The 24,383-nt window shown below is 39.4% G+C and overlaps 1 protein-coding gene across 27 annotated transcripts in view; it reads right to left on the bottom strand.

The window, feature by feature from the left end:
* Positions 1–24,383, bottom strand: part of ST3GAL6 (ST3 beta-galactoside alpha-2,3-sialyltransferase 6) — a 108,689-nt gene that overhangs the window by 3,005 nt on the left and 81,301 nt on the right. For 13 of the 27 annotated variants that reach the window (XM_084522516.1, XM_084522520.1, XM_084522518.1 and 10 more), the window contains 8 exons: positions 19,430–19,529; positions 18,670–18,738; positions 17,372–17,449; positions 14,364–14,467; positions 12,987–13,050; positions 6,596–6,691; positions 4,531–4,717; positions 3,260–3,397 (listed from right to left, as the gene is read on the bottom strand). In XM_084522516.1, coding sequence (XP_084378642.1) covers positions 3,260–3,397; positions 4,531–4,717; positions 6,596–6,691; positions 12,987–13,050; positions 14,364–14,467; positions 17,372–17,449; positions 18,670–18,738; positions 19,430–19,518 — 825 coding nt within the window. In that variant the 5' untranslated portion in view covers positions 19,519–19,529. The other 14 variants (XM_084522526.1, XM_084522525.1, XM_084522511.1 and 11 more) reach the window with 8 other exon arrangements.

A 24,383-nucleotide genomic window follows, 5' to 3' on the forward strand; every position in this document is an offset into this window, starting at 1 on the left:
GTGACAGGGTTATCAGATGTGTTCTGAAAGTTTCTAGATGACTAAGATCCCAGTGAACAGAGTATGACATGTCTCAAATCTTTTTATCACCAAACTGAAAACATGCACTATAGCTGTATTAACTTGGTTATATTTGAACTTTTTCAGCAGGGAAATTCATGAAAAGGCAGCTTTAGATCTTCTCCCACTATTTTCATTAGAAGAAAGGACACTATATAAAATTGCTTATGTCTCCCTACAATAAGAAAGCTCAGAAGTAAATGCAACTTAAAATACCAAGAGCAGGCAATAAACAGGTTTTAATCGTGCAAACTTAAGAGCATTGAACTGAAGATTTGCATTTCTTACAAGACCAGAGAACTCTTTGGAAGCATCATGTAAATTTTATGGTAACAGTCATGGCTCTTTTAGCAGCAGCTAAAATGATCTAAGGAAGTAACTGAGGCAAGGTTTGTACACAGAGGTAATTTCTTTCATCATACCAACCGACGAAGCTTAAAGAAAAAATTCCCTATAAATGGGTAAAACTTTCAGGCAGACATGCCAGTCTTGGCTAAAATAACAGTTTTATCAGAGACCAAATGAACTGAACACTTCCAGTAGCTGCAGTCGTACCCTAAAGTGAGCACAAAATCACCTTCTTTTTTGAATTCTTACTCAAGGCTCAAATCATTTGCCTCTGAAAACAAAGCAGGCAAAGCAGCAGTGGATAATTCTGCACAGGAAGAAGGCAGAACTAAATGACACAAAAACACATCTTTGTATTATATGCTAAAGGAACAAATTGTCAGGGAAAACTTACTAACAACTCTTTAATTAACTCTCCTAATTAAAATCACACAATTGAATTATCTTTTACGTCATTTTTTTTTCTTGCACCTTTATACAACTTCTGGGGTACTCCAAAAATGACACTGACTTACAAAGCATACCACTGCCCAGGGTTCCTGCCAATTAGCAAAACAGCTTTCCACCCTGGGGGCCTAATACCATAAACTTAGTGGTGCACCTGTTACAACGTCCATATTAAATAGTCCCCCAAAATTATGACAGGCATGGTACCTGTCAGAATTAGTCTTATTTGGAAATCTCAGGAATATCACAGGTTGTGAGCTAGCTCTATTTACCCTTGCCTATCATAAATACACAGTTCACTTCAAAGGAACATAGTAATTATAATAACAGACCTACTTATAAAATACATTTTCATGCTTTAAGCATGCTCTTTTGTCCAACCAAGCCTCAAAGGAAGTTCTTATCAAGCAAACTGATTTTCTGTGGATTCTGCCAAGCAGAACTGCTGTCACTGAAGTGTGCAGATCCTGGCTTGCCCTCGCAATGTCCACAGATCTTGGCCCACAATGAATTTTGTTCAGCCAGTCATGTTTAGTGGGAACAGGCATGGTGCTGCAATGACTCTAACACTTTCTGACTTTACTGCTGCTGGGGAAGCACATTTCATTTTACAGTTGTTCTTCCCAGCTCTGTTAATACCATCATATTGCTGGCAGAGAAACTGAAATGCTTGCAGGACTAAGCACAAATGCACACACAGGGAATATAATGTTGGCTTAATGGTAAAGGCAGCGACAGTAACAGCTGTCTTTGGCATCTTTTCAGGCAGAGGGGGCTGAAGCATAGGACAGCATAGGCAGCACCAGTTCCTCCCTTCCCCCCAGGGATGTGCTCTAAATACAGAGAGCTCCAGACTGGGTCATGCAACAGACCACCCAAGACGAATCCCGACTTAACTGAGCTGCTTTGCATCAGCTGTGCCAGAGTGACTGCAGATGTGCAGGCTCCAAGCCACAGCCCACCTCTGCGTGATGGGAGAAGTGAGGACAAGTACACCTAAGCTCAGCTGTCGCTGCTGTCTGGGATGTGAGGCTGTAAAAACCTGGGAATGAAGCAAGGGATGCAGAAGAGGCTGAAAGGGGTACCTACATCCTACCACAGACATGCTCTGCTCCAGCTCCAATCAAGGGCACCCAGCAAGCAGGAGAGGAATGAAGAACATACACATTACTCAAAGGGACTGAGCAGCCTGCACCTGCATATCAGCTCCAGGACACCACACACATCTGCTTGGCTCACTGACAGCACCAGCTTCAATTTCACTTCCACTAAGCGAGGAGCAGCACAGGAAGAGACAGAAGAGATTTCTGGAACCATGAAAGCCATGGATACTCTGTGGCCCTTTCAGAGATCAATAAGCTCCCAACTTCTGTGCTGTCCTCTTCTCAGCTGAAGAGCTGAAATGCCACGGAGCCCTGGCAAGCATGCAGCCGAACTGGGAATTTCAGTTTGAGAGTTCATAAGGGAGACAAAGACACTAATAGACCACTATTTTTTAGAAAAAATATAATAATCAACAACAACAAAAAAACACACATAAGAAAACAAGCAACAAACCACAAAACAACTCCCTCAAACATTAGAAAGATTAAACTGAAAAACAGTTGTGGTAGATACTCCACAGTAGCAGCTTGTCAGAAGTTTCCTTGTGTGTCAGTTGGCTGATCATGATGAAGCAGCTCCATGCAATGACTGTGACCCAAAAGAACCGCATTTGTACAAGCATTTCTGTTAAACAGCCCTTGTGCAGTCAGGAGTGACCATGTCAGGTCTCCTACTTGAAGCCTTACCTTTCATCAATAAAACATTCTTCAGCCAGAAGCTGACAGTTGAAATGTTGTTGTTGTATTTTGTTTTGTTTTTTATATCCAAAATGTTGGTTAACTCATTACTTAGCTTGGCATCAAATCAGTAAGTTCAAGAATGCTGTTAGATACACGTCATTAGAGCAGGTCTGGAATATCCTGCGTGCTCCCCACTTCTTACCCACCCCCAGTAGAGTGAAATTGCAGCAGTGCTAAAATTACTGCTTTGTTTGCTTGCTTGTTAAGAAAAAAAGCCCTACGTTTAGTACTTCAAAACTCCTTAATATTTCTAGATGCTCTTCAGATCCGTTGTGTTCCAATGCCTATCTGCTTTTCCCAATTTGTAAGAGGAAATGAGACAACACTTGTAGACAGAAATAGTTAATACTAATTATGAAACCCATAAATAGAGATTTTTGGCTAACAAGACTGGAGTTCAGGAAGTGTCTATTTTCTCTTTTTTTTTTTTCAAACATCACCTAAGCCCAAGCTTACGCAATGAGAACCTGAAAGATGTTCTAACACAGTCCCACTATAATGAAGAAATGATTATTTCTTTGGTGGCATGTAACTAAAAGCTAAAAAAGAAGAAAGCTTACCTCTTTTTTGGGAAACCTTGTTGGGAAATGAAGCCAATCATAAGCTGTTTTTCTAGTGATGCTGGGATCAAGAATCCTGATCTGATTAGATTTGTATATCATGTTCAGAGCTGGTTTCTTCCAAAAGCCTTTAGCACTCTGTAACAGGCAAATAACTACATGTTTTTAACTGCCAGACACAGTTGAATTTGTTTTGGTAGCAACTCTAATTCTAGCCAGAGCAAAATCCAAAAGCAGCACTTTGAGGAAGAAGAAAAGGAACGTTGAACCTCCTAGACAGAATTCAGTAATAGTATGTGCCAAATTGTGCTCCTGCAACAGGACACAGAGGTTAGGGCTACAGCAGAGGTTATGGCTGGTTGGCTGGCAAGCATCTTTGCAGAAAAGTCCCTGATGGACAACATGCACCAGCACTGTGCCCTGGGGGCTACAAATGCTTATTATTCACTTGGCTAATTTAACAAGAACATATGGAGCAGGTAGACAAAAATGATCTCTCTCAAGTACTTTGAACTAAGCCTGCCTGTGGTCTCACAAACACTATTTTGGGTTCCTTCCAGCCCCAGCACGAGAGAAAGCATCGAACTGAGGCAAATTCAATAGAAGGTCACTAAAATGGGTAGGGGGCCTGGGCACATGTTGTGCAAGAAGGGTTTGAGAAGCGTGTGGGTTTTTTTCGGCCTATCTTTAAATAACTGATAGGGGATTAAAAGAAAAAAAAAAAAGACAGAATCAGACTAAGATCCTGGGGTGTGCAGTGAAAGGATGAGAAGAAGTTCTTTCCTGTGAAAGTAGTGCAGCACTGAAACAGAGGTTGTAGAAATATCCCTGGAAATAATTGAAATTTACCTGGACAAGGCCCTGAGAAACTGGTATAGCTTTGAACTTGGACCCATTTTCTTTGAGCAGGGGTTTTAGACTTCAGACCTCCAAAGAGAGGTCCCCTAAAAAACTATTTTGTAATTTCACCAAGTGTGCAGGATAAAATAACCTGGGAAATGGCTGGCGCACGTGTGTCAGAGTATGAAACAGTGCTAGAACAAGATAAATATATTTCTGAGAAGACAACTGCTTTGGGGCGAACAGCCAAATTGAATGTAGGAGTGAGAAAGAATAGAGGCATACAAGGGAAAGGGAAACTGAACAGACATAATGGGAGATCCAGCATTCTTCCCAACCAGGAGGGCTAAGGTTAAAAGCAAAACAGGTAAGTCTCGTAGGAGAAATGTGTGGCAAGCTGAGTGCAGAAGTGCGTAAATATTTAAACTCACAATTTTCTGACCGCCTAGTATCTCCCAAAGCCACTTTAAGTCACGTGGTTTGAAGACGATGATAACAACAGTTGTATTGGGGTCATAGTGGATCGGATCTGAGAAGATGGATTCTGGGTACGAAAGGCGGAAAGTTGTCCTTCTCCCAACATCCTCTTCATACCCTATAACAGGGCCATTATTCATTCTGCAGAGGACAGAGACACAGAGATTGCAATGACTGCCCCACACATCTGTCTTTACTGTGTGTGGTTGGCACACACAGAAGTCTGCAAGGCAAGCAGCACATCCAGGCATGCAAGGGGTTAGGGGCCCAGTGTTCACTTATCACGTTACACAGTTGATGAGCAATTATCAGGTGCCTCCTGCATCACCTGCTAACCTAGAGGGATCAAGTGCATATGGGAACATGGCCAAGGTGGTTTAGAGTACAACTGCACGATTACTTATAATGTGTCACTTGAGCAGAAACTTTCCAATTTTAAATCAATCACAGCAACTGGAGAAAACCTAAGAGAATATCTTGCTTGAAGAATTACCAGCTGCTCCATTCACATTACTAGATGACCTGATTCCCACAAAAGACAATTCAAGAGTGTTTTAATACTCTCCACTGTCTACAGCATATGGCAACAGGGATTATGACTGCATATAATGATGCTGATACATATTTATAGCGCTTTTTGTTTTAATAGTTCCTGTACAGCTGCCACTGCTTTGTGTTACAACATATTAGTAAGCAGCAGGCAGGTGATTTCTTCTGGGTAAGGTCTCTTCTGCTCTGAGGTGCCACAGGAGCTGTGTTTAACTCTCCATCTTGCAGTTTTTGCTTGATGGCTGTGTTGCATATTCTTTGGAGTACTCAGGCATACTTTGCTCTGCTAATGCAACTGAACTGCTCGCAATAGGAGGTATGCTGGTTGGGAGCAAATGTTTTAGGCGGGTACACAAAAGAACATTTCAAAGTTTTTATCACAACTGGTTATTAAATACAATATGCAAAAATCACCTCTTTCTTCATTCATAGTAAAAAAATGTATACTGCATTTCTGAAGCAATTTTGTTTTTAGAACTGACCATTTTTAAATGTGTGACCCAGACATCTATAAAAATTCCCATTTTAAGGAGAGTAAATAGATCTACAAGGAGCTTTTAAATTGAAGGATTAAATCCAAATACTTGAAATAAGTTAAAAAGATTTCACGGAGCTTCCTTGTATCACTGACAGCAAAGTAACAATGAGATTGAGACAACATTGAAGCAGAAACTGAAATGGTAAAGGTTTTAATGAAAGAGGGTTCAGGCATACCATCTGACAAGACACCTACTGGCAGAAAGGCCATGTTACTGGTTACTATCTCAGTTTCTGTAGAGAAGAAACTGTTTTATTATTATGCAGAAAATACTGTTATAATTAGCTAAATAGTCCATTTCAGCTTGCTTGGCGTTAGAACATCCCCACACACCTGTTCCCCTCTGAGCACTTTTTCAGTTTCCCTTATCCAAATACCCCTCCTCCAGACCCCAGCACCCTCTTGTATGCTTCTAGTACAAGCTAACATGTTTGAGGAAAAGAGACAGACACCAAAATCATGCTCCAGATGACACGTGCCTTGAGACGGACTTCACAGGCTAAGTGTTACTTTTAATCCACTCCAAGCAATGCATGCACTAGCACAAAGGAAAACAGGCATGGTGTGGAAGGTCAGAGGCAGGGCTGCCCAGGATGCTGGCTCACAGCAATGGGCAAATACAGGACTCTGGACTGTCACATACCCAGACCCATCTCAGATGGCAGCATCTTGCACGCATGTATCCATCCATGAAACAGAATACACACAGTGTTCCTTCCTCCCTCGCATCTATCTAATAAAACACTACCTTTTTACTACTACTATTCTGATGTTTTTTGTATTTATCTACTACTACTATTCTGATGTAACAGAATAATGGGAGCTTTAATGCATTCTCATTTGTATAATAACTGAATTATAAAGCTACTGACTTACAACAAAAGTTTGTGACTCTCCATATGCAAAGAAAATGAAAAATAAATACCATTTACCTTATTATCACATCATATGAGTCAATTTTTTCCCCTAACGTCTTATTTCGAAGTACTCCTCCGTTACCGACCACAACACACCGTCGACAGGAAACGCTGCAGAACAAACAGAGCTTTAATATGCATTACACCCCTTGTTTCAATATTGTAATTAACATAGCTGCCTCATGAGCATTTAGCTGATTTATTAACAACCAATGTACTGTATCATTGACACTCCTCGTCCTCACAGGAGTACAGATTCTGTTTTGCACACTAAATTTTTCAAAATTTGGCTACTTTTTTTTTTTTTTTTTTTTTTTTTTTTTAGGAACACAAAAGCCAGGAAGTGGCTGCTCCTGTGCAAAACAGTAACTAAATGTTGGTTTTCTAGCAGCTTGTTGTTTAAAACATGTATAGCTCGTTAGTGATGTGTCTGACATTCAGTAAACCATCTTCCAAAACACTTCAGATTTTTCCTAGTCTACCAACTAGGATGGCTTTCCCAGATTTGCTCTAACTCAAATTAAGATGCTCCTGCCAAATTGTACAACCTCATAACTTGAGACCTCTAAGGAAAGTGACAATGGCAAGATTTAGGTTCACAATCTAGTTTACAAACCTCTGAATTGTAAAAATAGCACACAATGGGTCTTTACACAAATATAATGCTGTTGAATTTTCTCCATCTACTTAGGAAGAGCTGTCAAACTTATGTAAGCATGTGCTAAAGTGCACATTGTCATGACCTAAGAAGAAAGATGATAAAAAAGCTGTGTTTTCATATGACTAAATTCAAATCAGACAGCATCACCAGGTATATAAAACACTGAGGAAAAAAATTAGATCTTATGATACATCCGAAGTAATCCATCCTTTTGAATTTAGCATACATTCACAGCTAAAAAGCGTATGAAAAAACATTATGTAAACACAGAAGCTAAACTTATGAAATGAAATTCTCATAGTAAAAATTCTCCAAGGAGTTGTCCCAGCTCATCTATTCATATCTTTTGCTCTCTGCTGCACATTCCAATGCTAACAGAATGTGTGCTTTGGTTTCAGAAAGGAGGCTAGACAGGCTTGGTCTCATTTTTCTCAGGAAGCATTGCCTCTTTACAGAAGGTTTGTGGCCTTGCATGCTATATGTAAACCCACACCGTTCTTCAAACAAGAAAAAGGCTCTGTACCATTTCTTACTGCAAGGGACCACAATACGAAGTCATAAAGAATACTTTAACCACTATTAAATGCCCCCTGTAGCACTTGATGCAGACTAATTAACATCTTACTCCACAGACAGTCCAACTCATTTTTTCAGTTGAGAAGGATATTACTCAACATCAATGAACAACAACAATGAACACTGGCATCTCATTGTATGAAGTTCCTACAAAATTGTTAACACAGTTAATGCTGCACTGTGTATGAGCTAGGGGAAAAGAAACTGTGACCAAAACCAGTGCTGAAAACCTGAAGCTTATAGAAAAGCTTAAATGAAAATAAATGCCAACTATTAAAATAACCATGTTTCCAAAGAAATGTTGAGATGGCAGCTTTTCACCTGCTGCTCTAAAACCACATCTGCAGAGGGAGTTGCCTTTATTTAAAAATGTCTATATACACACACTATACATTTCATATATATACATATATATATGCACACATACATACATATATATATCTTTGACCAGCCTGTTAAGTATCTCTAAATCAATATACACATTCAACGAAATCTAGAACAGCTAAACACATCTCTGAAGGTTGAGTGACATGGAAAAAGCTGGCACACCTTTCTCTAGTGTTTCCTAAAAAGCTTAGGAGATGCCAGGTGTTCACAAAAAGAAAAAGATTTCTAACTAATGCCACAATTCCATGTGACTTGGTACCTCCAAAATCAGAGGGGCAAAACCTGCTGCACCATCTTGTCCTCAGTATGCCCATTCCCTCTACCACTACAAAACCATTCCCTCTATTCCTAGATTACTCCAGCCCATACATTTCCAAGTATTTTTTTCAATCTAGCTTTAAGACGTCCTGAGAAAGCATACAGATGAACATGCAATGATTGCAGGTGAACTTTTGCAATGCATACAGTGGGAGGAAGGGAATCGAAGTTACCCTTCTTCTGAATTACACCTTTTTACTTGCAACTGTACCACAGAGCTCAAAGCAAGACCCTGGGCCGTGGAGAAACAGCAGTAGAGAAGGAAACAGGAAGGAAAAAAAAAAAAAAAGAGACAAAAAACATCATCAGGAAGTGATGAAGGCAGAACAAAGGAAAAGTGAGAAAGCACATCACACTTTCCTGTCATTTACAGCACGCCTCTAAATCACTGAGTTTCAATCATCTGGACCACAGCTGGGTAACTGTGAGATACAAACCTCATCACCATAACACAAATACTAAACAAGTGATTTCTATTATTCTGATCATGATAAGCAGCCAAGAAGTTACTTGAGGCTACACTGCTAGTTCTGTCCCTTGTAGCTGAATTTTAAGTGATTCCTTAGACTAAATATCTTTCCATTTTTGGCTGAAGTGATGATTGGAATTGAAGTGACAACTGGAACTCACCATGTCCACCCCTAGCTATTGAAATAATGTCTTTGACTCTGAGCAGTTCTTCAGTTTCTCCCCTTTGCAGCTGTGATATGGCAAGGAGGTAAAATTAAATGTGAATTTAGAGCTGGGCAACTGAGGTTCACACAGCTATAGAAACTCAGTAGCTGCTCTCGAGTCAAATCCACTCACTCCCTCTTACTGAGAGATGCAGACCAGATCTTGTTCATTGCTTTTTAACAGTGACTAGTACTACATAAACAGAAAAGCAGACCGGAATTTGAAGCGTGATAAAGCTTTAAGATTCCAGTAATCTTAATAACATGTACTGAAAAAATGTTATCAGCTGCCTTCAAATAACCAATAAAGCATCTAACACTGGTATGTGAACTATTGAAATAGATATCAAAGTCAACAAGCAGATAAATACTTATGATGAAGTGTACATGTCATTGTACAGTCAGAAACAGACAAACACACTTGAAAGATCAGCTTTTATGCTCTGTCAGGCCCTGAAAGTTAAAGGCCAACTCAAACAGGAAGTTTGGTGTAAATGTGCCATTTCTGAATCATCTCCTCCCCTCAGCACCCTCTCCCACCAGTGCTGGAGAGTCTCCAGTTATGATAACAGGTCTACGTCCACAGTACCACAGATCGCATTGGTAAGCACAAAAGAAAATGGTTTATTCTAGAGACTACATAACACCTGCATGTGTGCATTGGGTGTAACACCAATGCAAACAGAAAACAACTTCACAGGAAACCTGAGTTATGAAATGGAGGTAAAGAATACGTAACAAGGCTGGATTGCATTGAAAGATACTTAAACTGACCTGTACTTACCACAGACCACAGAAGTGAAGTACTTATTTTAAGCAAACTGTTATTCCCAGATATTTTACCAGTCCCTTTTTCCTAGTTTCCTTTTTCATGTTAAAAAAATGCTTATCTTTTCTTCACATTGATAAGTCAACGTGAAAAGAAGTGAATTCAGATGTCCTTAAATGACATCAGGTACGCTATACATGAAATATGATGGACTGAGATGTCTGGAGGTCCAGTTTGCAATCTCCAGCACAGTATTTAAGAAAGGCAAAAAGATTAAGACCTGGGATATAACAACAGTCATAGGAGTGGTTCAGGTGACTATGAGATTACATTTAGATGTTGGAAATCTACTCAGGAAATCTACATGGATGCAAAAATCACATGGTAACTGATCTCCAACACCTAAAGGAAATCCCTTAGTCACTCAAACCATTTCCCTATTCATATTGTGTACAAGGGCCTCTTAATTTAAAGGTTAGACACTGGTTTGCATAATTTTGTTTATATGGTGAAATGCTAACAGAAACATTTTCCTAGTCACATAAAAGAAAAATATTGTTAAGCTGAAATGTAGCCTTTAAAGGGCAAGAAGATTGCATCATCTGCATTCCTCTGGGGGGGGGAAAAAAAAAAAAAAAAAAAAAAAAGCATCTTGACCTCAGCTGCTTTAGCCCATACCCCCCCAGTAGCCTGTTGAGGAATGCAAATTATTTCCTTTGAGGTTATTTGGTAAAAGGAGGATGCAGAGGTCATATATTGTTGTCTTAGCATTGTGTAAGCGTATTCGTAAGAATTTACCACTGATAAACTTGAAATCCTGAAAATGTCTGCCACTCATAAGAAACTGGGTGGAGCGGGTGTCTGGAGGCTATTCTATGGATATACCCCTAGCCTGGAAAATCCTTCTCCCTACAGGCTATTCCAGAGAAGTCAGTGACACTGTTCCCTTCTGAACAGTTTTGCAAAACAAAACCTTTACAGAGTGAGAATTCAATCTAAACTTTAAAAATTGCGCTACTCAGGAAAAAAAAAGTCTTTTGTATCTCACTGTGTACAGTTTTATCAATATTGCATGGAAATATAGCTCATGTACACGAACTTAATGCTCATATTGCCTACCGTTTGTTAAAATATTTTAAAGTAGGTTTACCTTGCCAACAAAAGTTTACAGGGAAATTCAGTTTGCATTCTGCCAAGGAGGCAGTGGTAGGTGACAGCAATACACAACTGCCTAATAATTCTGTTACTGTATTACTGGAGAATGTTGTTAAGATAAATTCCCCAAATGTTTCATATTTAAAAGCCATTGTATATTGGCTAAAAGTATATTTAAAAGCTCTTCCCCACTACAGTGATTCATGCCCTATTAGTGCTATGCAGAAGAAACAAATAATTAAGAAAGAACAAATTGTATGAAGTCATTGTATGTTCAATTCATTTACGCTACTACTTATTAAGTAGTAGTAGTTCTCACTTAGCTTTGGTCCTACTTTTATTAAAAGAATCATACTTCCCAGAACCACTAAACATGCTTCTATCTCAAGAGGAGAATCTACATTCAAAGAATCCCTTTGCTTTCAAGATACAGAAGAGACGCTTATTAGGATATATTTAGGATATGTTAGGATATACTATGCTGTACTATGAGGTTCTTTACGGACAAAATTATTAGTGAACTTGTCATTTCAATAAATTTCTAATATAACCTTTGACATTCTCCTTCAAACTCCAGACAAAAGCCTAGCCTTTCTCAATCACTTTTGTGTAAGTTTCCTCAGTTATGCTACTCTTCATAGAGGGTAGGTATTGGGTTGCTTTTTTTTATTATTATTATTTTTTTCCTTCTCTCCTCCTTCTGAACTTTAGAGTAAATCTGAACATCCTGGAATTAGATATTAAGCACAAGGAAAAGAAGGAGTACCATAGATAAAGAAAGAGAAAACTGAATATTAAAAAAAAAAAAAAAAAAGAAAGATAATTCTTATGTTTGAAAACCAATTTTGTTCATATTGCACCTAGATTTGATTAAAATGTGATCCTGTCATTTGACTTGGAGCAACAATCTTCTGTTTGATCTCCTTGATTAAAAAAAAAAAAAAAAAAGGACAGTCAACCTCAGTATTATTTGCATCCTACTTTATTAAGTATTCCGTACATTAACATATAAGGTAGGTTCTCAGCCCATTTACTTGACTGCAAAGAAATCATTTGCGTCACTTGGTAAACACATGATTTTAGTACCTCTGCCAACCACACTACCCTAAGTTAAAAAAAAAAAAACACAAAGCAAACAAAAAGGAACTAGAGAAAAACACACATACACACACAAAAAGACCACCTCCAAAATATCAACAAACAAAAAATCTCGGCAGAAATTGCTTCTAACAAAGATATAAACAAGACAACCTAACGCATGGAAAGCAAGTTATCTATGGCATGCTCCATGCTGAACCAAACCCTGCTTACTCTAGAGCTGCCAGGAAAGATCTTTCCTGGCTGCGTAAGTCTCCCTTGGGAACAGGACACAGTCATTTATGGGAAAAGGAAACTGAACATACATATGAGTAAGTGTGTGCAGCAGGACAACAGATGCAGTAGGTTGAGGATACACAGGTAAGGTTTCTTTTATCAATCTACAATCTTCTGAAAATATTTGAGATATGCAGAGATGGTGAAAGTTATCTACTTACACAAGTAATGACTTCAAAATAGATTGTGTGCAATTTTTAAGGGTGTAGGAAGCTGGGACTGTGTTCAGACAGCACATTCTGAATGCAGTTCAAGAAAAAAATAGGGATTTTAAGCTCCCTCACAGAAAAATTATTCTTGAATGTTGGTGCTGCAAGTGTTTAAAGCCAAACTTACTTAAACCTTGAAATTAGTTACACAGACACTGTAGGCTTGACCTGCACCTTAGGAACTTGAGTGATTTCAGGATAATGTCACCGACACTGCTTTACAAATAAATCTTGAACATTAAAAATGCAATGAACAAAAACTGTAGAAAATAAGCCATCTCACCTGTCATCTTCATTGGACAGTCCACAGTTTTGCAGTCTTGAAAGAGCTAAACGAAAAAATTGCTCTAGAAAGAAAATATAAAGAAGATTTTAATAAAAACATTCAGTGCTTTCCACTATGAAAGTAAAAGTATGCCACCCTGACTAAAGCCTTTTCAGATAAAATATTTTTTATGCACTACTCAAATGAACTCAAAACTGAGAACACTTGTAGTTGAAAGTCACAGGTCAATCAGTGATGCCAAGGAAATTCAAATTTATCAGAGCTCCTCTCTTGGAAGCTTTTCCTGCTTCCACAATCACATGTTGGAAAACAGCATGAGATTTTCCTCAAAATTAAAAAAAAATTATAGTTACAAGTACATACTGGAAGAGTTTCCAACACCTGCATCCTAATTGGCTTTGGTTTTTTATGTGACCCATCTTCAACAGGAACAGATGCAGCATTGTCTTAAGAGAAGGGGCCACCCAGCCAAGGACAGGAACCGTATTACACATCTTGGGAGAAGACATCAAACCAGCCTGTACTCACTGGCAAATCTGAGCAGAGGCACCTCTCCAGCCCACCCCTGTTGGACACTCACATATCTCTTACTCAAGCAGGACTAAACAACTCTCATTCCCAAATGCATTCTTCCCTCATCAGTGCCCCAGAGGTGCAGGAAAACTCACCATCCTTGTTACGCTGATGGAGGGCAAAGTGAAAGGCTAAAGCCCAGATCTGCAGGTATACTACAACAGTGCACTGCTCATCATTAAAATCTCTCGAAGGCACTCAAGAGTTTACAACCCTTTCTAAAAGGAAAACTAAGGCCTAGGCTCTCTGACCCCACCTACTCTACCCGTTACCAACAGACATCATCAAACACCGTGTGAGTTCAGCAGCCATCCAATGGTGGGACTACTCTCTGCAGTCACAGCAACACCCCCCCAACTAGGGGAGGCAGTCCTGTAAACAGGAAATTTTACTGATGTAACCACACCAAGCTGGGGAATATTTGCCTCGGTAAGACTCTGAACCCTGATCAACTTAGGTGTGTTGATTGAAATCCATTGCACTCACTGAACAACGCATGAGCTAAATATCTTTAGTGCTCCAGCCCACTTTCAAATGAAAGGAAGCTGAATAAACTCTACTCTTCTTTCCATCTTTTTGGAGCTTCTCTCCCAAGAGGGAGAACTCCCCTCCCGCTGCAGTGGTTCTATTAAGAGCCAGAAAGCGTGAGAAAAGAGGCATGAAATAGAACTGTAATCGACTGATAGGTGACCCAAAAGGATTAGCATCAGTGAACAAGAAACATCAGGCCCACAGATTGAGATAGCCTTCCATCACATTTAGGTTTTTCTGTTTAAAAACAGGTACCTAGGGAACACATACCTGCTCTCTTTATTCCATAAGGTAGCTCAAACTTATCACTTCCATGGAACTCTGCTGCTCTGATAAAATCGTTGGCACACAGGAATGGGTATATTTTGTCAACACTAATGGAGGAGGAAAAAAAAACAGTTTTTTTTTTTTTTTTTTTTTTAATACATCCACATGGTGTATTTGATTAAGACAATAATTCATACAGTCACTTTTAAAAAGACTCATATCCTACTTAAGAGTGATAATACTTGGCTGTTTCAAAAGAAGGAAACTCTTAATTACAGGGAAAGAAAGCAGGTGACAGGAAAGGGGAAAACATTATAATTGAAAATTCTGGCAGGGAGTGAGATAAGAGGACTTCGCTAGTATAAGTTATGTAGATTCATTAAAATTGCATGCACTGAAAAAGCTCGCATCATGAGAAAGCATATTTGATAGACAACTCAACCTTGTAAGACAACAGGCAACTTCTGGTTTGAAAAGTAAATAATCACACTGAGGGGAAAAAAAAAAAAAGAATAATAGTGGCAGCTAGGAAAAAAAAAAAAAATATATATATATATATATATATATATATATAAGGCAATTAAATAAGTAGAAATGGGATTTGAAGCAAAGTATTTTAACTGAAAAATTCCATCTCCTGCAGATTTCACCTTATATGAGAAGCGAACCCATTCCAAACAAGTAGTACTTTATGGCTACGTCGATATTAGCAAGTAGTTTGGGGCAACAGGAGTAGAACTATTCAGCAAGAAGGTATGGAGTTCCCACGTCTGGGTTGCACACGTCTCAGGTACTTTGCTTTGGACTAATACTAGTGGGGTCCTACAGACTGAACACCCCCATCAACTGCAGCACATCAGGCGTGCTCCTGCAGTGCATCTTGTGGTGCAGCACTGTCTGAAAGGAGCCCAGTCCAGGTGTGCCATGACTGCTCTGCAATGAGAAGCCCAGCACATGGAGATCACGAGGAGGTTTGCCTCAAAAGCACATTCCTCCTACAAACTGGAACAGGAGTGTGTCACACCTTATATGCATCAAGATGGAAACAACAGGTCACTTCTTCTAAAAACGGTAGCCACAGCCAAAGGTTATTTCATAGCAGGGAAGGGACTCTGTTACCACATCCGTCAAAAATCAAGCCACCTGAAAGAGCAGTCAACCCCAATCCTGTCACATGCTACCATACCCGCAGTTTCACCTCATGGTTAGGTCAACTTGCACTCATCGAACTGGTTGACTTTGCAGCAATCCTGCATACTGGGTCTCATAATAAGATGTAAACACAGAAGTATGCAGTCACAGGGAGAAAACCTGGAGTGTTGACCATAAATACCCACAGCTAGCACATGACTTGTTGCTCCATTAAGAATATTAATAGCTGTAAACACACACACAGCTCTCTCACAGTCCTACAAATCAAGTGTCTCATTCTTTAAGTTCCATGTGCTCAGCTGGTACACAATCCACACACCAAGAACTGGGCTATAGGTTAACTGAGCAAGAACAGCTAACTTTGAGACATCATGCACTAAACTCTCAAATTAACAACTTGCCTTGCTGTTCAGAAGCAGCTGGTAAGCTTAGCCATAATAAATAATTTACTTATTGCACAAGGATTCTTAATTCTGGCACTTCTAGCTCTGGTTCATTTCCAATAAATAATTCTGCAAGGTCAGATATCCTTTCAGCCTCCGCAGGCTATTACCAAAGTGCACAGACCAGATATTCAGCTCACATAAGCTATCCCAGTAAAGGACCTATGGAAATATCCGGGAGACTCAGTTCTAGCTCTGAACCTACCTTCTTCTTGCTGTACATCTCTGAGTCCATCCCTGCCCAGGAACACAGCTACCCTGCTGTGCCTGACACCAAGACAGCCTGGGCATTCTGCGGGTATGGAACCTAGAACCACCTTTCTGAGACGTGCAGCTAACCAAGACTCAAAGGCTCTGGGGAGGAGAAACTTGAGATCCTTGCATGTTCTTTAAAATAACAGCAGCACTGAATCAAAGTCCTGTTTTCTTATACAGGAAAAATACTTAAAAAAAAAAAAAAAAAAAAAAAAGCAATAATTTCTTTGCTTCAGCCAGGACTTGATCTAAACATTTTCCCAAGCTTTTCTCAGGGCCATGCTTAGTGTTTGCTCAGATAAAACAAAGCCAACAATATAGCTTGTCTGCTTCTGCTCCTGCAGCATTACTTTGATCATTCTAAGACATAATTCTAATAACAAAAACTCCCAGTGTTTCTTGACAGACATCTGAGACGCACTTTTGTGACCAGACACCTCCTATGTTTTGGGTAGAAGCTCCTCCTTTTCAGCTGACTGCTTCATAACAAAGGAAACTTTCCCTGAGTATCTTAAAGCAGAGGACAAAAGCATTTAATTCAGTAGCACCTATCCAATGAACAAACCCATAAACAATCCCAAGTTTCAATAAAATTTAATTCCACTAAAATTAAGGATCCATTTAAAATGAGGGGGTGTGGATGAGTTTTTGCACATTTTATACTCTTCTCTCTGGAAAAAATGAAGAGACTTTCAAAATTTATCTGGCCTCTGGCTGCTATAGAAGTGCTTAGCTATCAAAAAAAAAAAAAAAAATCTTTTAATTCAATGCTCTTAACAGCAGAATAATTGAGTTTCAGTCCTGGACCTGAAGGCTCCTTTTACAAGAAAAGCATGGGAAGAAAAAAAAAAAGATGAGGGCTTGTATTTCAATCAAGAAAATAGTTTCACTGTTACTAGCTACAACACATACAGGATTACTTTTTTATTCAATACATACATCAGCACATTGAGCTAGTTGTGTCATATTACTCAGATGCTGAACAATGACAAGCTAAACAACTTGTGTTGCCACAACCAGGAAAAACGACAGTGAACACAAACCCAGAAGCCTGTACTTACACAGATGAATCAAAATGTGAAATAGTCCAGAACATGTAAATAACCAATATTTTTACTTAATCACCACCACCTTTCCTCCCCCTTCTCACAGAATACTCACTCCAGTAAAGATTCAAATGCTGGTTTCAGGAGACATGTGTCTAGCATGTTCCTCCTCTCCACAGCCGTAGGTAGCAGCCTGAAAGAGAATTTCAAAGAAATAGCAAGAACAGGAAGGGGCAGCAGCAACAAGATAAACTTGGACAAGCAAAACAGTAAGTTGATCGAGATAACACCATGGCAAATTTTCATGATTGCTTCTGTTGGTATTATGAAGATGGGTCTTTCTGATTGCAGTATGATTATTTTCCCTAGTAAGGCTTTCATTTTACAGTGCTCCTCCCTCACTAGGCAGCTATTAGAGCAGCCATAACCAGAAGTTCGATCTCAGACCCACCTGCAGAGAAGCAGAACACCTCAGCTGCATCACCCTTGCAGCCATTTGAGACAGTTGCACTAGCACTCCTCAGAGAAGAGAGGAGAGTCCTTTTTTGGGAGATGAGAAGAGACTGCACCACAGAGAGTACTTCAAGGAAAATGAGATTATATTGGGATAAGTGATTCCCCCATAATGAGGCTAGAAGGCCAAGGCTTACGCTTCTAAGCACATTCCTGTCTTGGTGTTTTAGCTCCTTTAAGAACAAATATGAAGCCCAGAAGGGAGGGTAAAGATCAGCATGTGCAAAGCTTGCATCTGGGCTGCATTATGAACAGAAGGATGAAACCACCACATTAGAGCCACAAGCCAAGCAGACCATTAAGGTTAATTGCTTTCAGTACCCTCAAGACGTCACATGAATACTGACACTGAGAAAGCACCCTGTGAAATGGAGCAGCTGGTCAGCTCATTGCTTTCCAGAATCAACCTCACAGACAGCATTTTGCAGGACAGCCTCAGAGAAAATGAAGACCTTCTTTCACATTCCATCATATGCCCTCATTAGTCTCGCAAACTCAATTTAGCACACAAGATCTGCTTGTACGAACATTAGCATATCACATAAGTGAACCACGCCTCTGATTTATTAAAATTAAGCACATAAATTGCCCTCATAGCTCTAATTTTACTCAAATATAACTCCAAATTCCAGGAATTTGGAGGATGTAAACAAACATCCTTCCAGCAATTCATTGCTTTCCACTGATAAGTGGCCATAAATATTAACCAAACACTGGAGATATGACAGACAAATTCCTTTCTACCAGACATGTTACAATTGTGTTCACAACAAATACTCCATGGACACAGCTGTACAATGACCAGCTGAACCAAGACTATGGATTTTACTCTCACCCACCCACAAAAAAAAAAACACAAAATAAAGTGAGCACACAAAATCACTCAACTGCTGAACTTACTGGGTAACTCCACTAGCCTCATTGGAAGAAGGAGCCCTCACAGAAGAAGTTTGTCCATAAAAGCTAATCCTGCAAAAAGGGGAAATGGTGTAACACTGAGGTTTGCTATACAAAGAAACCACAACAGAGAACCGTTTATATCAATTGTACACTAGAAGCTCAATGGAAACTCAACTTCTGCAATAAGCACTCTTAATTTTAGGTCCCAAGTCACCTGTCCTGTATACCCTGCAGACAGCAGAGGCCTGCTTCCCAGAATCTTGCCTCCAGGACTTAACAAATTTCAGCTTTGCAAGAAGGAGCCCACTCCACCTGCAGATATTCCCATGCATGAGGCAGGTTTCTGCTATGTCATTTATCAGACACCTAAAGCAACAGCTAACACTAAACACACAAGGGGGTGGACAACACAGAGACATGACACAGAAGAAGATCTCACTTCTTGCTGGAGCACCTCTTTTGATGGAACTCAGAATGGCTTCCTATCTTTGAGGTCCTGACCTCTCCATAAAAACACGTTCAAATTGGCTTAAAACCAACACAAGAGGAAGGGTGACAAGACAGAACAATCACACTCATTCCATAATGGTACACACATACACACACACAAAGAACAAAACAAAAAACCCACAAAGTACATATATCCACAGTAGTAATCCCTTCTATTGATTACTAGTAAACAGCTATTCAGCAACACATAACTAACACCTACATATTTCATATGGGCATGAAGGTATAAGCAAACAAAGTGTTGCCATACCAGTAGAGGTTATTCCTCCACAAATTTCCGTGCAGTATACCATACATAACAGCAGCAGCCAGGATAAAAAACAGAAGAATTCGTTTCATGACTGGTAGACCTGAAATAAGAAAAAAAGATAAATTTAAATCCAACTTACAATATTAAAGTGAACTTCTGCAAAAAAAAAAAAAAAACTACATCTTGCAACATATGAAGGGAAGTCACCACTATTACAGCCATTCTCCATCACCACAAATTTGACAGGATCATTCCAGTCTGTTTTCTCACGCCAAGTCCCAGTAGCTGGAGTTGAACACCGCTCTGCACCTAACATATGTGCATATTCTGCATAGTAACACAGAAATATGAAAAAAGGCTCACTCTATGTTTCCTCTGAAGAGGGTGAAAAAGGCAGACTCTTCAAGACATGTCAGAGTAGGAGCTCCATTGTGTCCACTGGTAACCTAAAGGAACCAGCCTCCTGGGTCAGAAGTTAGCCTTTACAGGTACCTGTTCTTCTCTTCCTTCTTACTCCACCCACCATCAGTTTCCATAATTACACAGCTAAACAACCATGCGCGCTTTGCAGGAGGCAGATAGGCTGACGCCAGTGCATCTGCCACAAATCGCTACTGGCTTTTTAAGGACCACTGAATATTGTTAAAGTCTGGGTTTGGTCCTTTAAAGCTGCACTGAAGCTGTCAGCTAACATCCTTGTGTCAGGACTTGATGAGTGGGCAGGACACAGGCCAGACTTCGTTGCTTAATGACAGAAAAATGCTATTTTCATTGCAAAGCAAGGAAGAGAAATCAGGACGCAATATGTGAAAAGCACTTAGGAACTTGCTACGTTTTAGAGATACAGCAGAGAAAGGTGTTTGTTTTGTTTTTTGTTTTGTTTTTCAAGTAGAGTTTTCACCTTATTGCACAGATTAGTAAAACAAAGCTAAATACCAGAAGCTCACACTTCTCCACGCTCGACAGGGGAAAAGCAAGTTCAGCATTGCTCACATCTTAACAGACTGCGCTGCCTTTTCAGCATCTATGAATGAACTGTTGTTGTTTAACCCTCTGAAAGTCCAAAATAGACACTCTGGCCACAAATTACTGTGGAAATTTACGCGAGAGCCATACCATCTATTATTTTCACCTCTTCCCCTATCATGGTAAGGGTAGACAGGTTCAATACACACAATACGTAAACACCTACTTGTAGGTATATGTATTTTAAAGTGAGGGTAACAAATAGCTGTTCAACAGAAACAAGGCACATCCAAACAAGCATACTGCTGCTGCATTTTCCAAAAGCAAACCCTTTGGCTTTACACTTTTTTGTTGTTGTTGTTAATTCCATGGTGTTTGTGTTTTGTTTTTTTTAGAATATTTAGAGTTGCTGTTATTTTAAACCTGCATTGAACAGTGTTAAGGCAGATTGTATTTCGTACCTTCAGTTTAATTAAGTGATTTACAGCTTTATGCTAGTAACATCTCTGTAGTAAAGGTCAGAAGACAACCACAGAGAGAGCTACATTTTGGTATTAAAAGAAGCTAACTACTGCCGCTTACAAAGATTCCAGCCTGAAGAAATACCTAACAGTGAGCCATTTGTCACAATGAGTTGAGTGCAACAAGCCAACCACTTCCTTATTTTATTTATTTATTTCTATATCCTTCACAGAGATTTAATTGTAGGGTCAGGGATGGGGTTTTATGACAGCATCTACAAGTAACAAAGCCACGCAATGAGCAAGCTATAATCTATCAATCTTAAATGTATATCCTCCAGGCTATCCTGCTCTCTTCTGAATGGGGTAACCCACAGGAGGCAGCTATTGCAATTTCAACCTTTTATCGCTCACTGAGAAGTAACACTGCCTTCCTTACAGCTCCAACTCTTCTGACTCTTCTCAATAAGCTGCAATTTTTTGAAAGTCATTCTCAACTTCTGGAGCAAACCATTACTTTTCACAATAATTTTGTCAAAATCTATGCCTAAAAATACAAGAACGTTACCAAAAATGAAAATCACCCCTTGGGTTTAGCCAAGTCATAACTGGCTCATTTACTTGAAAAAGATACTGTGCTCTTTGTGTTTTGTATTTTTTTCCCTCCATTTCATTGTAGGCATTACCTCCTGCTTTGCAAATGCTTACTAAAATATACCACTAAAGTGGAAATCAACTGTTTACATTTTACCTCCTAATTCAATCATTGCAAACATCAGTTAAATCAACAGCATTTAATGAACCAACTCCTCAGAAAAAGTCATTAAATTAACAATCACCAATTTTGTTGACTTCAATGCAAATTAATAAATCTCCATCAACAGAGAGAGCCTTGCTGAGAAGTCAGACCAAGTTGTGCAACCAAGATAAGGCAAAGCTACACATACAGGGGCATATAAGAACAAAGACATCGTGTAACAGTATTATTCACCAATAGAAAAAAGAAATCTGCTGCTTGCCCTGTATTTACAAAAGTATTGCTAGAGCCTGAAAAAAAATTAGCAAAAGCAACATAAATCAACATGGTTCTTCCAATAAGATCATAAGAAATCCGTAACAACTTTCAGTATCTTACGTAGGACATTCTGCCTAGAATACACATGAGAATGTAGCATCATTAAGGGCGTATCTAACTCAGCATTTAGGAAGACAAAATGGTCTTTAATTATACAAGTGTCTTCTCACCATCCCATCCCCCAGTGCCTGGCTTCATGCAGGTCTTTGAAGAGAGAGTTTTGTAATGAAGACAGACTTTTTTTTTTTTCTTTTTTTCTTTTTTTTTTTTAAGTGAACCTGGTTTAGTAAATAGAACCATTGCCTTGTTTACCAAAGAAATTATGAGTGTATTTTTAACAGTGACAGCATTTGCCATCTCTCCCTTCTTAAAATCAAAGAGTAAAAAAGTAAAGAAAGTATAGAAAGTAAATTGAAGAAAAACAAACACATTTGATGCAAATAATGCACTAAAAGACTCCCATAATCAGAGATGAAAGAAAATAGGCAACTGGAAAGACATGGTTCAGATGTAAAATGGCACTCTCATTCCGCTTACTTATCACAACACAAGACCCTGCATCTCGATTCAAGCTCACCAACCTAAATGGCAGAGGTCATGGTGCCCATAGGTCAAGGTCAATCGGGGTTAACAAAACACAAAGGACAAAGCTGGAACTCAACTATTCAATTCCCTCTGCTTTCTAAAAAGCTTCCAATGGCACACACAGTGACAGAGGAGTGGAAGCCGGCATGCCAATGCGTGCCGTTCACGATGTTAGCTGGTCAATTTTCTAAAAGTAAGCAACTGGATGCATTAGTCCTTTAAGAAAAAGTGTCACTCATTTCTGAATGGGAACCCAAACTAACACCTGCTGCTCAACTTCCCACCCCAGCCAAGGCGGAACTACGATCACAGAATTAGATAAGTCGGGCTGCTACAGTAATAAGAGACCTCTAAGATCAGCCTGCACCTCCTCAGGACAGGAGGGTCCTCCCCAGCTCCCACCAACCCACTAGAGGGATGCACTGGGTATATGACACATAAGCTGTACAAGCCTGGCAGCTACTTTTTTTCCTCTCCTTGGCAGAGATGGAGAACCAACTCCTTTGCCAGCCACACATCTTCACTTACACCAGTATTTATTCTGCTACTTCAGTTAAGTGCTGTATCTGATAGAAGCCCTTATCTCATAGACTGTACCTTTCAACTTACACGTGCATACAGAATAAAAATAATCATGCAGGCAACTACAGCTGTGGGACTGGACAATCACATGATCACCTTTCCTCATAATGCTTGTAAGCCTTCCTTTTGTTTTCATGCTTAAAATTAGATTATTAATGATACAGCGCAGGAAGTTTTGCATCTGTCCTACTTACTTGGAAAGCACCCTTGAGGATTAATAAAGTAAACCATTAATATTTAACTAAAAAGTGCTTACTGCTAAATTAAATACTACTCATCTTAAAACAATCCTAGCTCCATACCTGGTCTTGTGACAGTTTAACTTTTTGCTGCTGCAGTTAACTGACAGCGTGAAAATTTCAGCTCATTCAGGCCTTAAATTCCTAGCTCTTGTAGTTGTGGGGGAGGAAGGGAAGTGAGTGTTGCGTGGACCTTGAAATTTAAAGGGACAGGGAGAAAAACTATGAAATGAGATTAAAAAGAAATGTTAGGATTCAAGACAGTCAGCATTTTCTGGGAGTTTTTGCAATCACCAGTCCTGCAGAACTGTTTCCTTTTGGTCAAGGTGCATGCCTGGTGACACAACTATGCAGCAGACTGACGAGCCAGAGTTCTCATCATCATTTTTCTCAAGTTAAGTTGCCAAAACGTGGGCATATTACAATACACGTATAGGTATTTCTGCTGCCAGATCTATATATTATTCACCATTACCTCTTCCAGTTCTTGCTCTAAACATGTGCAATACAGTTCATTGTTTCTTATTTTTCAGGAAAGAAATGCTGTAACAGACAATACAATAGCTCTGCAGTAGTCTTAAAGGTACTAAAGCTGCTGAATCAGTCTAGTGCCTTCCCTTACACTCTTTTTAAAAGAAGTTTTTAATCATTTCTTGTGATCCCTTTCAATTTTATTTTCTAAAGAAGTCCTCAGAAATATTAAGTTTGAATGAGGAAGGCAGATATATTGGATTATCCCAGCAAAGTGGCCCTGAATTAAAGCTACATTTCTAAATCTCTAGCAAAAGGGATTCAGTGTTGACATGCTAAGTTTAACAACATGTTAACTGGAAAATATTTCTTTCAAGCCTCCTCCCCACACAAAAATAAAGCAGTTATTCCTGTTCCTGAAGGTCTACACAACCACAACGCCCTAAAACTAAGCTTTTTCTCTGTCAAAATGGCACTGGGGACTTGTACCATGATGTCACACGTAGGATCTTTACCAGCAGTTAAAGATTACTCCTGCACCAGAAGGTAAGACATTATCAAGCTCTATCTGCCCT

This window comes from Aythya ferina (genome assembly GCF_964211825.1).
Source record: "Aythya ferina genome assembly, chromosome: 1".
In the NCBI taxonomy this organism is placed as follows: Eukaryota; Metazoa; Chordata; class Aves; order Anseriformes; family Anatidae; genus Aythya; species Aythya ferina.